The following is a 16,787-nucleotide window of genomic DNA, read 5'->3' on the forward strand; positions in this document are numbered from 1 at the left end:
ACTGCCACACACACGCACCTGTTTCTGAACCCTTGAGGTGGGAGTCCTAGTGCTCTCATGGGTCAGGTAGAAAGACTGCTTGGGTGAAGGTGCTTCACACCAACCCCCTAGCAGGGACACCATTCAGGGAGAGCATCCTACCCTTTGTAATGCTAGCCAGGGCTTCTCTAGCCAGGGGAGATGACCACCCCCTTACCAAGCCCCTATTTCGGCAGCAAGGTCTACGGGAAAAATAGTAGTCAGTAGGCGGTGTGTACCCTCTCTGCCAGGTCCACCCCTAAGGTGCCGTGGACCGAGGTGAACCCTTCCTCCCTCCTTAGGAAATCCTCCATCTTGAATGGAAGGATTCTACCTAATCAGGTTAGGGGGGGCCCTCTTCCCAAAGGGAGGGGATGTACAAAGGTTGTAGTCACCCTTAAAGGCAAGTAGCCCACTGAATTCAGTATTTAGGGGCACACCTGAACCTGGATCCGGAGATTCCTGCAACCTATGAAGAAGACGGCGTGCAAAGCTTAAAGAGGACGACTGACTTGCCCAGGCCCACTGGCCTGTCTCCAGCTTGAAGAGACTGCAAAGAAGACAATGCCTGGCCTGTGGCCAGCGACTTCGAAGAACCCTAGGAAGACTGCCATTCTTCAACAAAGACTAGACAGCCAGAGGACAGCGGCCCTGTCCGGAAGACTCCAATTTTAAGGACTCCGGATCCAGGCGGATCCACGACCACTGCCCACTCTGCACTCGACGCTCATGGCCAGAGTGTGAGTGGTTCACCTGCCCAGTGAAGTCTCCCCAACCATCTGGACCTTGACTCCATAGGTGGCTGACCTCTCCTGTACCCCTCAAAGTCGCCTGCCGCCTCAATATGAAGGGTTCCCCTGAACACGACTGGCTCTGGTGAAGAAAATCTGAAACCAGAAGGCACCCCTGCATCCTCCGCCCACTCGACTCTAGGGAGCCCAGCCGGTGGTGCCCAGACCCTGGTCCCAACTCACCTGTCCAGCGGTGGTCACCTTAATCCAGCCTCCCGGTCCCAGCATGCAGACTCTTTGTGCAACCGAGATCTTCCATTTGTTTGCATTAGGCGCCTGGCATATATTTGCATCCTGCACCCAGGCCGCTCATGTGCTGCTGGTGGTGTAGCTTTGGTGCTCCCCTGTGCTTACCTTAACCCCTGGGGCCTCTGCCCTGAAACCGCGGGTTCCTACCTGCAATCTGCACCTTGTTGGGTGCCCCAGGTCTCCACTGACTAACATTGGGCTCAGTGACCACTGCACCGGTCACCCCAGTGCCGCTGGTGGTGCAGTACCTACCTTGAATTGAACCTTGCCCAGTGTTGGTCTAAACTCCCGAAGACTATAGGAGTAAGTTGTGTTCTTAACAGTTAATGCATTTACCTGTTTCCCTTCCATAGGATTGCATTACATTATCTTATCTTTTACAACTGATAAGTCCTACTGTTTGTGATTGACAATACTAAAGTAGTTCTACTACTGTAAAGCATTTTTGCTGCCTTGCAAAACAATTCCTACTGCATTTTTAAAAGTTGTATTGCTATTCTTGAAACTGTTACTTACCTGCAACTGAGTTCCTCTTGGTTCTAAAATAAAATAACAGATTAGTAACTTCTTATACAAAAATAAATGGTCTTGGATGCAGTCAGTGTGTGAAATTATTTCTTGCCCGAGTGTGTACACCAAATGCTTAACACAACCCTCTGATCAACCCAACTGCTTGACCACACTACCACAAATAGAGCTTTTTCTAATTAAGCTTCTGGGGATCCACTGGATTCTGTGCACACTATACCTTACTTTGGTGTAGTATATACAGAGCCAGCTTCCTATGCTGTGCATCCTCCAAACACATCAGAGGGCCTCCAGCACTTTGCTTCAGCATCTCCCTTAAAGTAGCAGAGCCACTTCCCGGCAACCTGCTGACACCAAACGCACTGTTCGGTTCACCTTTCTGCTGTTCACTGGGTTCACGGACGCAGCAGCCACCCAGGAGGAGGTCACCGTGCTCCAGGAAGTCAAATCTGTCTCCCCGCGAAGTGCGAAGACGCCAGGACCAACTGGAGCTGCCATGAACAAATACCTGGGGTACTAGAACCCTTGCAGCAACAAAAGCTTGTTCTGAGTCCAATCTGGATTCAAATGCCGATACGACCGACAAGCCGACGAGTGACAAGCATCGCAGAGGCCAGCACAGAGAGTGGCTCAGCTGTACCCCCTGTCCCCCACAGGTCTAACCAAGAACAGTGAGAGCCTTTGACGCACCGGCCCAACCAAATCTCCATGGCTACCAACTGTGTCCTTAGTCAAAAAAAGAGAGGGGGACCAGGAGCTGGTTATGGTCCAATGTCCGTGCTCCACTCATGACAGTTAAATCAATGAGGACATTGTTCCCTGTTGGCGGTGAAACAAAAATAGCGATCACCTGTTCAACATGAAAAGGGATAGAGGAAAGAGGGTAGAGGGGGGAGGGAGGGTAGAGGGAGATGAAAAGAGGCAGAGAGAAATTTCCCCAGTCTCAAGGATCCAATCCCGAAGGGGAGGACTCTATGTAGCCTCTAGTTTGCCCTCACACACCCCGAAGGATGTCTTGCTTCATCATTGGGCTTGTTGTTGCTCCTCGTCGGGCCGGCGCTGCAATGCCCGACGGTCCCCCGAAGGGTCTCTTTTTCGGAGGTCTTTTAAAGAGAAAAGCCGTAAGGTGAATGCGGGTGTGTGGGCTAAAAAACAGTAGGTAGGATCCGTGAGATAAGTGATGGCGTGCGTGCGAGGTGTGTGTCCTCCCCTTCGGGATTGGATCCTTGAGACTGGGGAAATTTCTCTCTGCCTCTTTTCATCTCCCCTCTACCCTCCCTCCCCCCTCTACCCTCTTTCCTCTATCCCTTTTCATGTTGAACAGGTGATCGCTATTTTTGTTTCACCGCCAACAGGGAACAATGTCCTCATTGATTTAACTACCAACTGTGTCCCCCTGCTCCCAGGTGTGAGAAAGGGCCATCTTTCTTGCATGGTATGCCCCCACTTTTTGATGAATTGCTGATAAACGTTGACTGAGTGTGCCCTGGGCTCCTGCCAATAAGGTCCAATGTTCCTTCCCTAAAACTGTGGTGAAGCCTAAACCCAATTGGCATCTCTAGCCACATGTCAGCCCCTGGTACACTATGTACCCAGGGCCTTGTGACCAGAGAAGACCCCTAAGGGCTGCAGCACTTATTGTGCCACCCTTAGAGGCCCTGTACCCTGACGCACACGCACACGCACACGCACACACACACACACACAGCCCTTGCAGGCTGAGTGTCTGGGTGCAGAACAAAACAGTCGACATGGCACACATTCCTGTGTGCCATGCCCACAACACACTGCCCTGGCATACCTCAGTCACCCCTCTAGCTGGGTGCCCTATGCCAGTGGTGTGGGTACAGGTGCATGAGCCCTGTGCCCCTACAGTACCCAGGTCCATTCCTGGGCACTGTAAGTGCAGTGCAGCCATTAAGAGTATATGGTGCTGGGAGGTCGTCAACACAAACTACACAGCACCATGATGGCAACACTGAAGACTGAGAAGTTTGGTACCAAACTTCTCAGCACATTAAACCCGCACTGATGCCAGTGTGGGATTTAATGTACAATGCACGACAGAGGGCATCTTAGAGATGCCCCCTGAACCTAACCTATAATCCACATCTTGTCTGAGGGGCTGCCTAGGCTGCCACACAGCAGACATGTTGCTGGGCCCCTGGGTAGAGAGCCATCCGCTCTCCTGGTCCTGCAACAATGCACATTCTGGGTGAGGTGCTAGGTCTCCTCCCCCAGGATGGGCAGGGAAGCTTCTAAAGGCATGCCGCCTTTGTGAGCTTCTCCAGGCCACTTGCTGTACTCAGCAACTGGCCCCTACCGGTTCTGACCCACACTCTGGCGGGAAGACTGGCCGGAAACCCCCAAGGAAGGAAAGGGGGTGTGCCAGCCTCTGCTAACCCCACCTCTCAGGTGGGGGAGGCGAGGTGAAGCACATCTTGAAGATGGGGAGCCCTGCCCAATCAGGACTAGGCTACTGCCCGCCTCCCACAGGAGAGTGGCAGGATAGGGGGTGTACCCACCCCAGGGAAGGGACCCATTGGTCCCTGCCCTTTACCTACCCTTAACGCCCCTAAATTTAGTATTTAGGGGCACCCTGAACCTTCCTTCCTCAGATTCAGATTCCGAAATAAGAAAGAAGAACAAGAAACAAGAACAATTGCCGTGCAGCTGCTAACAAGAGGAAGACACCAACTGATTTGGCCCCAGCCCTACAGGCATGTCGACCCTCAAACCTGCTCCTGCTAAACCCCGGCATCTCCAGTGGTCAGCAACCTCAAAAACCCTGGAGGACCTGACTTCCTTGTGACTCTAACTGGGACCCCCACAAGCAGTGGTACTGCTCAAAGCAAATAAGCCCCTGGCATTAGCCAGGAACCACGGCTCCTGCACACTCTGCACCTGCCAAGTCTGGCCTGTGCCAGAGTGAACAAAGAACACGAGGATGTCCCCATGGCGACTGTGACCCCGAATCCAGCACCCAAGGAACCACCTCGACGCTCCTGATGATGCTTGCAGCCTCAGACCCAGGGACCCCTCCAACCGCGACCAGCAGAGGGTAAGATTTCCCGACGTCAAAAGGCACTCCTGCACCCGGTGCCCTGCGGCCCCCTGTGCCCAACTCCTGGGTGCCTACCTACCCTCCAACTTCCCAACTTACCTCTCGAAGTGGTGGTCACACCTGAAGAATCTTCGTCCCCGAGCTTGCAGCCTTCATTCGTCCTTGAGCTTCTCCATTGAAATCCACTGAGCACCCGACAGCTCAAAAGCACCCTGCACCCAGCCGCCCGAGTGCCCCTGGCAGTGCAACCTCTAATCTACTTCCCCTCTTGCCCTGAGTAAGTGACCAGGAGCCCAGCTCCCACAGTCGCGTGGCCTGCTAGCCAGCAGCCACCAACCAAAGGCCCCCTACCTCCCAGAGGATAACATTGGGCTTAACTCACACTGCACCCGGCTGCCCCTGTGCCGCTGAGGGTGTAACAACTGTACCTACCTGACCCTGGGAGAGCCCCTGAGTCTATGCCCAGAACCTTAACTCTGCCAGTCGAATACTTACCCAAAAGCCGATAACTCACTTTTCTTCCATAGGGTAACATTCACTGGTTTCACTTGGAAATTCTTCTAAGTGTTGAGTTTTGAAACTTTAAAATATTCATCTAAAATCAGCCGAATAACGAAAACGAATTTACTAACCTGCTATCAGGAGAGATCCCAGTGCTGGATCTTGGTGCCCAGCACTGACCCTGCAAAGTAATTACAACCGTGCTTACCGCTAACTTGATTTTCCTCCATAGGATAACATTGCCTGGTTTTTGCCAGAAATTCTTCGAAGTGTCGATTTTGCAAACTTACAAATATTCGTTAAAAATCGCCTGTATAACAAAAACGCATTCTTCAACTGTTTACAGGAAATGCACCAGTGCTGGATCCAGGATCCAACACTGAGTTAGAAAAAGTAACGATAACCCCACTTACCTGCTATGTGAATTTCCTTCCATAGGATAACATTGGTGATTCTATGTGAAAAAGTTTCAAAGTGTCAGGGCGTGGCTTGGACTAAACCGAGTATGGACGCGTGAGCTGTGAGCTCCGTGTCGGCCTCGTGAGTTATCCTGTTTAAAAACTTCCCAGGCGGTGTTGAAGGCTCCGAGGGGGCCCCCCATGACTGAGAGGTGCCTGCCTGCTGATTGAGCCTCGCGCCGGGACCCAGGGGCCGCCCTGTTCGGCGATTGCTGTGGACCCTCTTGGAGAGGCCCGGCCATCTTGCTTGTGGCCTGCAGAGGGCCTGACATCCCCGGCCTCGCGTGAATTGAGGCCCACCGGAAGTGAGCGGTGACCTGGCTGAGGCAGAGCACCGGCCGCGCTGCGGTCCACTGGTTCGGAGGAGGGCAGGGTGAGCTGTGTCAGCCCGGGCGGTGTTTAGAGGTCCGAGGACGGCTGGCGGCACTGGCGGAGCCCACGATGACTGGGGAGGCGCAGGTGTAGCTGCTGCGCCGATGGTGACTGGAACTGGGCTGGGCCTCACATCGGTGCCCTGAGGATCGGCCGGGATGGCGGACTGAGGCCCGCTGCAGGAGCGCCTGCGGAGGTACTGTGCGGGCACTGCGGGGACTTTGTAGTGCGGGCCCCCCCCCCCTTCGCGCTTTCGCTACCCGCGCTTCGGAGTGGGAGAGAGCATGCCCACAGGAGGACTGGAGCGGACGAGCACGCTCCCATAAGTACACTGCCCTGAAGTCCTGTGGCCCGAGCTTTCTGGAGGGGCTGGTTCGTGGAGGGCAACTCGGTGCGACTGTGCTGGTGGAGCCACAGTTTCGATGGCGACATGGTGCTGGTTATCCCCCCCCCCCATCCCTGCTGAGCCGCTACCCTGCAGAACACGCTGACTCGGATGCGTTGGAGTGGTTGGCTCCGTTTGGAGGCGGCTGGCGACCCTGATAAGTAGACCACGGCGCGCCTGATGCAGTAGCTGGGGATATCGCGGAAGCACCCGGGAATACCTCGCCCTGGTTGCGATGAGGGCGGTTGCGGTGGACAGCTTGCTGGCGAAGCAGGGTGCGGCCCCCTTCCTGGTGGGCCTGGCGGGAGGATCTGGTGGAGTGGTGCCCCCTTGACTGGCGGTGGTCGATGCTTTTGCCCTTGAGCTGTGCCTGATGGACTAGGGGATGTTGCTGTGGTGATGCAGGACAACTGGAACTGTGGCTGCTGAGTGGGGCGACTGGAGTGCATTTCTTACTCTCTGGGGACCGCTGCGGGAGGCTCATCGCCCTTTGAGTTGGATCGCTGCTCTTGCGGTCGGGCCATGGGGAAGCCGCGGCGCGTTCCGGGTGCGGCACTGACTGATCACGTGGAGGACCCACTCGCCTCTCAGGATCGAGACCCAGCTGGAACCCTGCCGGCGGGGCTGCAGCAGCAGCAACTGGAACAAATCCTCAAAGCCATATCGGACACGAAGGAGGCACTACGCCACGATATAGCGCAGGTGTCCACGAGCCTTGGGCTATTGCGTGCTGATCATGGCAAACTGGTTGACCGAGTCAAAAGCATGGAACTCAAGCTTGAGACACTGGAACCTGCCCAGAAGGCGATGGAAGGATCGTTGGGTGACTTGTCGCGCAGAGTGCCGCTGCTGGAGAAGAGGGCCGAAGAGGTAGAAGGGCGCAACAGGCGCAACAACGTGCGGGTGGTGCGCCTGCCCGAAAAAATTGAAGGGGACAACATGGTCGACTACCTGGAAAAGTGGCTGCGAGAGGTGGTGGCGCCAGAAGGATTATCGCAGTTCTATACCCTTGAGAGGGCCCACCGAGTGCCGGCCCGCCCGCCGGCTTTGGGCCGTCCCCCTAGGCCGGTGGTCGCACGCCTGCTGCATTTCAGGGACCGTGACCTTATACTGCGGAATGCCCGGACATCTGGCCCATACAGAGTGGACAATGCCTCAGTCTCCCTTTACCCTGATTACTCCCAGGAGGTCCAGCGGAGCCGTTTTTTCTTTATGACAATTAAGAAGGCCCTTCTTGCGGAGGGGATACAGTATGCTCTGTTCTTTCCGGCACGTTTGAAGGTGATGGTGGACGGGACTGCTACTTTCTTTGACACGCCAGACGACGCATGGCACAGGCTAGAGCAGTACCGCGCGGGTGGGGACGGCGCTGGACATCGGGAACCGGAGGTTGGGACCCAGCCAAAACCTCGTCGGGCCGCCGAAACAGGAAACGTGTGGCGAGTGGACAGTCACCGTCGACCTCTCAGACGGAGCTGGAGAGGCAACCGGCTCTACAAGCGGTTACCATCATTTCTGGAGCGGCGACTGCGGCCTCGCTTGCGGATTCAGGATCCCGGCAGGGGTCCGAAGGGGTGGTGTCAGAGGGGTCGGAGGGCTCTGGGGAAGACGTCGGACGTCTACCGGAGGTTACACCAAGGACTGCCGATGGCCTGTTGGACGAGTGACGATGCCTGTCTTCAATCTGAATACAGTAAGGGGAGGCGCGCCAGTAGCTGCTTTGTGGCAAAGTGGGGAGTGGGTATGGTTCTGCTGGAGATAGTGGGGCCCTGGTTCCTGGCTCGGACGGGGGGGCGGTTTGGGGGGGTTCCCTAACTGGGGGGGGTCACTGGGGGCGGGACACTGCCGGGAAGAGGGGAATCCGACATTTGAGGCCCGACCTACAGGCTGGGCTAGTGAGATCGCGGTCCGGCTCATGTTGGTGCTGGGTCACCCCCTTCTACCTCACACTTACTGTGAGACTCTGGTAGCTACCAGGGTATTTTCCTTTGCTGGGTCTGTGTTTGGATGGGTAACTATGGTTTAGAGCCTGTTCTAGGGAAGGGAGGGGGGTTTGTTGGGGATGTTTTGCAAGGAGGGGGGTTTGTCAGCCCGCTAGGCTGCATTGGATTGTGTTCGGTTGTATCCTTCTATATGGCGACCCGACTTGAATTAAAATGTGTCACTTGGAATGTGCGAGGGCTGAATTCCATGAGAAAACGTTATAAAGTGCATGCATATTTGGTCCGCACGGGGATCCAGGTGGCCTTTTTGCAGGAAACACACATTGACCAGGCTGAGGGGCAGGCGTTGCAGAGGAGATGGAGGGGACAGTTATTTTACACTACTTTTTCTGCATTTGCTAGAGGGACCTTAATTTGGGTGCGGTCCGGGGTACCCTTCTAACCCATCAACACGCTGGTAGATCCGGAGGGGAGGTTTGTGTTGGTGTTCGGCCGTCTAGATGGCAGAGATGTGACATTCTGCAGTGTCTATGCCCCGAATTCCGACCACACCACATTCTTTGCGCGGCTTTCTGGGAGGCTGGCGTCGTTTCTAGTTGGTACGGTGTTCCTCGGGGGGGACTTTAATTCTGTCACTGATGTGGAGTTGGATCGTTCTCACCCCCCGTTGGCTCAGTCGGCAGTACGCAGAGTGGCCAGGGTGAGAAGGGACTGGCAGGAAGCGTGTGGCCTTGTGGATGCCTGGCGGGTACAACATCCGTTAGACAGGGACTATTCATTCTACTCAGCGCCGCATGACTTACATGTTCGGCTAGATGGCTTCTTATGTACCCCGGGAGCCCTGGAACTCACGCGCCATAGCGAGTATCTGGCAAAGACACTCTCGGACCACAACCCCTGTTTGATAACGATACTCTAGTCGCAACAGCGGCAAGTGATCCCGACGTTGCGTTTGAATCAGGTGACGCTGGAAGATCCCGTGTTTCATGCAGAGCTAGGGGTGGGCGTAGAGCGCTACTTTTTAGACAACTCGGGGACGGCGACGAGCAGAGCTCATGAATGGGACGCGCTTAAAGTGGTGGTGAGAGGGATTTGCATCTCGTCCGTAGCTGGGACGCGTAAGGTGCTGCTGCAGGACATTGACTGGGCTGAGGCTCGGCTGCGCCAAGCGGAACTCAGTGGTCACACGAATGAGGGCGCCCGGGAGGAGGTGTTGGCGGCGCAAGAGGAGGTGGCCGCTCTGGTTGAGCGGCTGCGCTGCTATGACTATAAAGAATACATGGTACGGGCACATGCTGAACGGGACAAAGTGGGGTCGTTACTGGCCTGGCTGGCTAATCCGGCTGTCCGGGGATCCCCAATAGTGTCGCTGTCTACACCAGCAGGGGGCCTGGTATACTCGCAAAAGGAGGTCAATGACCAATTCTTGGATTATTACACGCTGCTGTACCAGAGTAGGATGAGGGACCTGCCCGACGGTCTGGACGATTATTTAGAGGCTGCAGGGTTGCCACACTTGGACCCGGAACAGGGCACTGCATTGGGGGCAGCTATCTCCCTGGGAGAAATCAGGGCAGCGGTTAAACACATGGCCGGAGAAAGACTCCAGGGGCTGATGGACTTCCGGTGGAGTTCTATGCAGCGTATTTGGACATTATGGCACCGCGTTTGCAGTCGGTGTACAGAGAGGCGTGGGGCCTGGGTAGGCTGCCGCTCACTACGAGAAAAGCGATCATAGTGCCGCTGCTGAAGAAGGGTGGGGTCCCCGTCTCCAGGACGGCATACCGTCCGCTTTCCATGCTCTCGGTTGACTATAAGATCCTCAGTAAGATCTTGGCCACGCGACTCTTGGGTCACATGCGCACCCTAGTACACCTGGATCAATCGGGTTTCATTCCCACTAGGAATACTGCGACGTGCATTCGGCGGTTGGTGCGGATCCTGGGGGAAAGAGGGGAAGGTTCGTCGGAGGCCGTGGTGCTGTCGGTGGACATCGAAAAGGCATTCGACAGTGTGGAGTTGAACCTCTTGCGGTGCATGCCCGACAGGGGCGGTTCTATGAGGGTGTTCCGCTGCGCGGGGAGCTCCATCACATATCCCTGTACACGGATGACCTCCTGTTGTATCTGGCTGATGCGGGGGATTCCCTACGGGGTGCCAGAGCCCTGCTCCGGGAGTTTGGCCGCTTGTCGGGGTTGCAGGTGAATTGGACCAAGACCTGCCTATTTCCTTTGTCCCCTGAAGTTTAGATGCCCTTGGCGCTTGAAGACCTGAGGTGGGAACCTGCCTGCTTACCGTATCTGGGCGTCCGCATATTTCACGCTCCCACTGACCTTTTTGAGGGGAATGTGGGTGGCGCGCTGAGGGGGCTCAAGGGTAGTATGGCGTTCTGGCGCACTCTCCCTCTTTCGGTAGCTGGGCGGGTAGCGCTGCTGAAGATGGTAGCGCTGCCACGGTTGCTCTACTTCTTCCGTACCTTGCCGATATGGATCCCGGTCTCCTTTTTTAAGACACTTAGGGCACTGATGACAGGGTTTATTTGGGGATCTGACAGAAGGCAGGTGGCACTGGCCACTCTGATGAGGCCGAGGGAGGAGGGGGGGCTGGCGGCCCCAGATTTTGAGTGGTACTACTTGGCGGCACAGCTGCAATGGCTTACACTGGCCGTGGCGCGTGAGTTGAGGCCCTGATGGTCCACAGGGTAGGGTCATCCCTCGACACGTGTTGTCATTCATTGTGCTTCGGCAAAAAATCAGCCTGGACCAGCTCACCCTCGAGGAGCGCTGGACTCGCAGTCAGAAACGGGCAGGCTTCGTGGTCCCATATGCCCCGGAAATTCCTTTGGGCATGTGCACGGCCCTCCCTCATGGCGGGGATTGGTCGGCGTTGGCTGGCTGGGAAGAGTGTGGGGTCCACATGATTGGGGACTTATACAGGGATGGTGTTTTGTTGCCATTCCAGGATTTGCAGAGGGCTTTCGATCTGCCGAGGGGGGATTATCTTTTACACGCCGCCTTGGTGTCGGGGATTCAGAAACAATGCAAGATGGGACTGTCGGAACCCCCAACTTCGTTGGGGTGTCAATACGTCACTATGGCGACGGGTACATTCAAGGCCATCACCTGTCTTTATAGGCGGCTGTCCACGGAGAGGCTTCCACCCCTGGATGCCTTGCGAGGTAAATGGGAGGGAGATCTTGGTAGGCCCATTCCTGAGACGACGTGGCCGCAGTTGTTGCGGCGGGCCTGGGTTTCAATTGGTCCAATTTTACACTCTCCACAGGGCTTTCTTGACTCCGGTCAAAATTTTACAGTATTTTGGAGGGTCCCAATCGCCGTGTCCCCGGTGCAATGCAGAAGGTGCCGATTTTGGTCATATGTTTTGGTCCTGCCAGGGATTAGGCTCTTATTGGGCAGATGTGGTGGCGTGTTTGAATCAAGTGCCTGAGCGCGAGCTGGAAGTGGAGATGGGGACTTGCCTTTTGCTTTGGTTTCCGCACACCCCCAGTACTAAAATTACGAGCAAATTTTATGATTTGGGTCTGATAATGGCGAAGAGGGAGCTCACCATGCATTGGAAGGCAAGGGCTGGACCTAGCTTTCGGAGGTGGAAGGCGAGTTTCTTGTCCTGGGCAGGGAGTGAAGGGACGCTTAGTCTACAATTGGCCAGGCGTGCCTCTAATGACAAGGCGCTGGACGCTGCAAGGGCGTGGGGAGCTTTAGTAGAGGGGCTTTGTTCAACGGAGGAGCTGGACGAGGGTGACAGGGCTCCTGTAGACATGGACCAGAGTGTGGAGCCTAGGGCGGGGCCCTCTGGGACTACTGGGGAGACTGTTCAGGATGAGGCCACTTAAGTACACTCAGGGAGGAATCAGCGTCTGCACAACATATTGAGAATTGTCGAAGAAGTCAAGGTGGGAGCATAGAGCACATATGGGTGGCAACATGGAGCCTCCTGTCCTTTGAGAACAATGATAGTGGCTTTTCTATTGATTTGAGTTAGGCTTTCTCGGAACACGGGGTTCTAAATGCCTAAGCTGAAGGGGGGTTGACGCGGGCACACTGACACGGTGGGGGGTTGGGGAGTTAGGGGGAAAATGTTGAAGAACCGGTTTCTCCTGACATGTACAATGATGGTTGGGTCTCTTACAAGATGCTATTGTATGTAATATTGGTTTATTGATACACTGGTTGGGGAAAAACTCAATTAAATTCTTTAAAAAAAAAAAAACGTTTCAAAGTGTCAACTTTTAAAATACAATAATATTCCTTAAAAATCACAACTGTAACCAAAACGTTTTTATTCAACTGTTTACAGGAGATGTCCCTGGACTGAATCTAGGATCCAGTCCTGTGGTAAGAAAAGTAATCCAAAAAGTAATCCATTGCATTCAACTAGAAATTCCCATTGAGCTCAATGTATAATTGGGTTTGAAATTGTGTTGCCTATTGACAGTATTTATCTAAAGCATCTCATTCTGAGAAAGTATATTTTGATACCTATTGTTGGTTCTAAAATAAAACTACTATATATTTTGATACAAAGCCATTGGCCTAGAGTTCAGTTCTGGAGTGTGAGACCATTTGCTGACTGGGTGTGTACAACAAATGCTTTACACTGTCCTCTGATACTGCCTTACTGCTCGACCAAGCTACCACTTTAGAGAGTACGGTTATATATAACTTTAGCCTCTGCCAAACCTCTGGGGACTGTGGACTCTGTACACCCTGTACCTATTTGGGAACAGTATATACAGAGCCACTTTCTTACACCAGGACCCTCACGAACTGAGCCTCCTGTTGGGAGCTCCCAGACTTGTCCCTAAGTACCCCTCTGCAGCCTGTTTCTAGGTGGCCCGCCTCCTTGCCTGCAGTGTAGCACGCAAGGCTACAAAATTGCTTGGTACTTCCTTGCTCAATCTAATCCCTGGTCCATTTCCTCCATTCTGCATTTAAACACAACTATCTACCCATACAGGTAATGCTATGGATGTCCCATCCTCTTAAAGAGCAGAATTTAACAGGGAAATGAAATCTCTGCAATTGTGTGCATAATTATAGAACACACATTCAAGATGTACAAAGTAAAGCCTGCCAGAGCAGCAGCGCTCTACGGTTTTTTGCACTGTATTTTAGATTTATACCTCATCTTCTCCTCTTTTTGTATGGTGACAATTATTTCAGTCATCAGACATGAACACCGTATTCAATGTTAATGATCCCTTCGAGTGTCAATTACAAACTACTGCTCATAGGTGCTCATTCAGAGAGCCAACACAGGAGAACAAAGAAATGCATACATGCAGATCTTAAATGAAGTCCTATTATATTCGGTCCCAACCCTATATTAGATTACATATGGGCATGGATGCTACATTCAGTGGAGTAAGAAAGGGGGGGGTGCACTGGGTGCGGGTGCCCTGGGTGTCATCACTGAGGGGGGTGACAAAATAGCAAAACTATGTATTTTAAACACATTTTTGCCATTTTGTCAAGCCGTGGGTGACAAGAAATCTTCCGCACCAGGTACCAACTGACCGTGCTACGCCACTGGCTACATTTGAAAGCCATGAAGGAGGTATCGTAAACAGACGGACATTGGGACCGTCAAAAAGTCCCCTCGAGCAAACAGATTTATTTGCAGCTCCTCTCCAGTTCTTTCTAACTGAACAGTATAATGTCACTATTGCTTCTATCACAAATTACCCTGTGAAAAACTGGCAATTATTAAAATCTGTGTCTCAGGCATGGCAAATCCCTGTCCACCCAATGAAAGACATTATCCTTACCCTGCTTGCTGATACATGTCCTGGAATGACCCCATACTTCCCCTTTGCTCCATCATGATGGCTTGAAAATGTCCCCTGTTCTCTTCCAGGCACCGATACACTGGGCCCTCATTAGCAAAGCCATTAGTCCGAGTTGATGTTTGACACTGAGATGGGTGGGTAGGCATGGATGATGGATATCCCCTAACATGGAAGGTACCTGATGGGTGTTGAGATCCAAAAGAAGAGGCATGCACAGTGTCAACATGCGATCGAAAAGCAGTGCCATTGAAACCCATACCAGGGTTTGTCAGCCGAGTGTCAGCTGGAAATTTGCTAGTAGCCATGGTGCTCGGATGCTTGGTGGCTACAGTCTGGTTATCAAGATCAAGAAATTCTTTAGGGCTTTCTGGTCTCTCGTCAGATTCTGGAGACTTCTCTTCCTCAGTTCCTAGATCCTCATTTTCCTTCGGCACAGCTTTGGGCTCCATGTCCATCAAGTCTGGGGACAACAGAGCCATACTTGATAATTCACACCCTTGAAAAACAGTTGATGCTCCCTGGTTTGTAAAACTGTTTCTGGAAGCAGGTGTGGACATGGCAGGCACATAACTGGCAGATGATGTGGAGGGTGGTGCAGGTCTTTTCCAGTCTGAATAGCCCTGATTGCTTGGAAAATAGAGAGGCTGTTGATAGGGATACGATGGTTGTGCACGAGGCAGAGGATGTGGTGGTCCCTGGTAATGAAATGGCATTCTTTGAGGTGGATACTGGGGAAAGATCCCAGGATGAGGTGCAGGATGACTCTGCTGGTGACTTTGAACTGGAAAACGTTGCTGGTTAGAGGGTGGTGGAGGCTTCTCCATTCCATGGGAGAAGGCCTGCAGTCCTGGGTTGATACAATACCCTTCAGCCTTTGGATGCTTAATGCCAGATGTGTAGATAGGAGGACCTTGGTTCAAAGAGGAATTACCTACAACAGGCTTCGTGTCCGTGCTAGTACTGTTTTCGTTCTGTTGAGTGCAAACTTCAGGAATTTCTGTGATGATCTTTCCGTTGCCACTTGGAGATCTCTTAAACTCAGCATCTGTAGACACAGTTGTAGCTTTCTCTCCTTTTCCAATGCAGACAACTGGGCATCCACCACTTCGAGCAAAAGCTTCACCCTCTGCTGTGCTGCTATTTGACACATGTTGTGGTGAGGTCCTGCCAATCTCGCTATCTTCCATACTGTCATTCTTCCCTTGTATATTTTCTGCAGTCTTTTTTTTCACAGCACGGGGTCCCTGTTTCTTTTTCGTCGATCCAGCTGTACTGGAAATCCTACTGATGGACTCGCCCTGAGGAGGGGACACCAGTGGCATAGGTGTTGTTTCGTCCAAGGCACCAGAAATGTGAGCTACATTTCCTCCTTCTTGTAGCTCCTCAGAGTGGGAAGCTTTAATTTTTCCAATATAAAAACATTGGGAGTGCCAAGAAGAACGGGGGAGAGAAGAAAATATGTAAACAACAATTAGTCTCCACAGGTCATGAATTTAAATAAAAAACACATAAAAAGAAACATTGATCACAACACAGAGGTGAATTGGTAAAAATATCTTTGTGTATTTTACAGTTATCTAGTGAATTTGAGCCATCTCATGTGCTCTTTGTATTATCAGTACATCAGATTTAACAAGCCTGGCTTCTTAAACAGCCATGTGATTAATAGTTGTAGTCAGTCACCCAGCTGCTGGTATGTTTAAAACCCTCCTCTCTGTGTCGGAGGCAGATGGACCTACTCAAAGAGGAATCCAGACTGTCTGATAGACACATCGTCTCTAGACATGCACAGTGGGTGAATTTCTGATGCATTTTTATTATGCACAAGTGGTGAAAAGTATGCCCTCCGAGCAGGACATTAAGTAGAAAAGACTGATCTTTAGACTGATGTGGGAGTCCTAGAGTGCACAAGGTACAAAGAAAAAGGATGTCTAGTAGAACTTTTTTTGCTGCCTAAGATTGTGCAGGGAAATACATTTTCAATGGGACTGCAAATTACTTGAAAACATTAGGTGGTGAAGACAAGGCAACACAGGTTCAAGTGGGAATTTAGTTAACATAGCAAATTAAGTTTCTAAACGAGTGTGCTCAAATTTGTCCCCACTCTCCAACCCCCTCAGGAGCAAACAATGAATGTCTCTTTGGACAAATTAAAAACCGTACTTGGATTGCTTCTGTTGACACCAATTTTACCCAATTAACCAGCAACAATGTAACAGGAAATCGGTCCCAACAAGGAAGCCGGATAGAAAAAGACATTCATAAGGTATGAGTGGAGGTTCAGAAATATTCCTTTCCAGGGAAAATATTTACATAGGCACTTGCTTTTACACCTGCCTGGAGGTCATGTTGTGGAAGAATATAGGAGTCACTGAATCCCACATACTTATGTGACCACATGGTAAAACCCTGTGAGCAAATGACAACTCACTTACCTATGAAGTAAAGTGATTGCAAAATACAACGGCTGATGAAAAATATGCAGCTGAAAAAAAGGTCTCAGATTTTCAAATTCTATTTTTTTAGGCAAATGGTTTGTTTTGAAATAATTAACCTCTCAACTCTCCTCTTTTCGCAATGAAACTTTACAGTTTTGCACAGGGATCAATAATGATTAGAGTATTGAAGCTTAATGGTATAGGCTAAGAAGAATCACAAACTTATTTGTA

The 16,787-nt window shown here is 52.1% G+C and overlaps 1 protein-coding gene across 4 annotated transcripts in view; it reads right to left on the reverse strand.

Moving 5' to 3' along the window:
* Positions 1-16,787, reverse strand: part of CECR2 (CECR2 histone acetyl-lysine reader) — a 646,890-nt gene that overhangs the window by 62,136 nt on the left and 567,967 nt on the right. For all 4 annotated transcript variants that reach the window (XM_085652176.1, XM_085652174.1, XM_085652177.1 and 1 more), the window contains one exon: positions 14,098-15,514. In XM_085652176.1, the coding sequence (XP_085508302.1) occupies positions 14,098-15,514 (1,417 nt within the window). The remainder of the gene's footprint in view (positions 1-14,097; positions 15,515-16,787) is intronic.

The sequence above is a fragment of the Triturus cristatus genome, chromosome 4_1 (assembly GCF_964204655.1).
Source record: "Triturus cristatus chromosome 4_1, aTriCri1.1, whole genome shotgun sequence".
Taxonomy (NCBI): domain Eukaryota; kingdom Metazoa; phylum Chordata; class Amphibia; order Caudata; family Salamandridae; genus Triturus; species Triturus cristatus.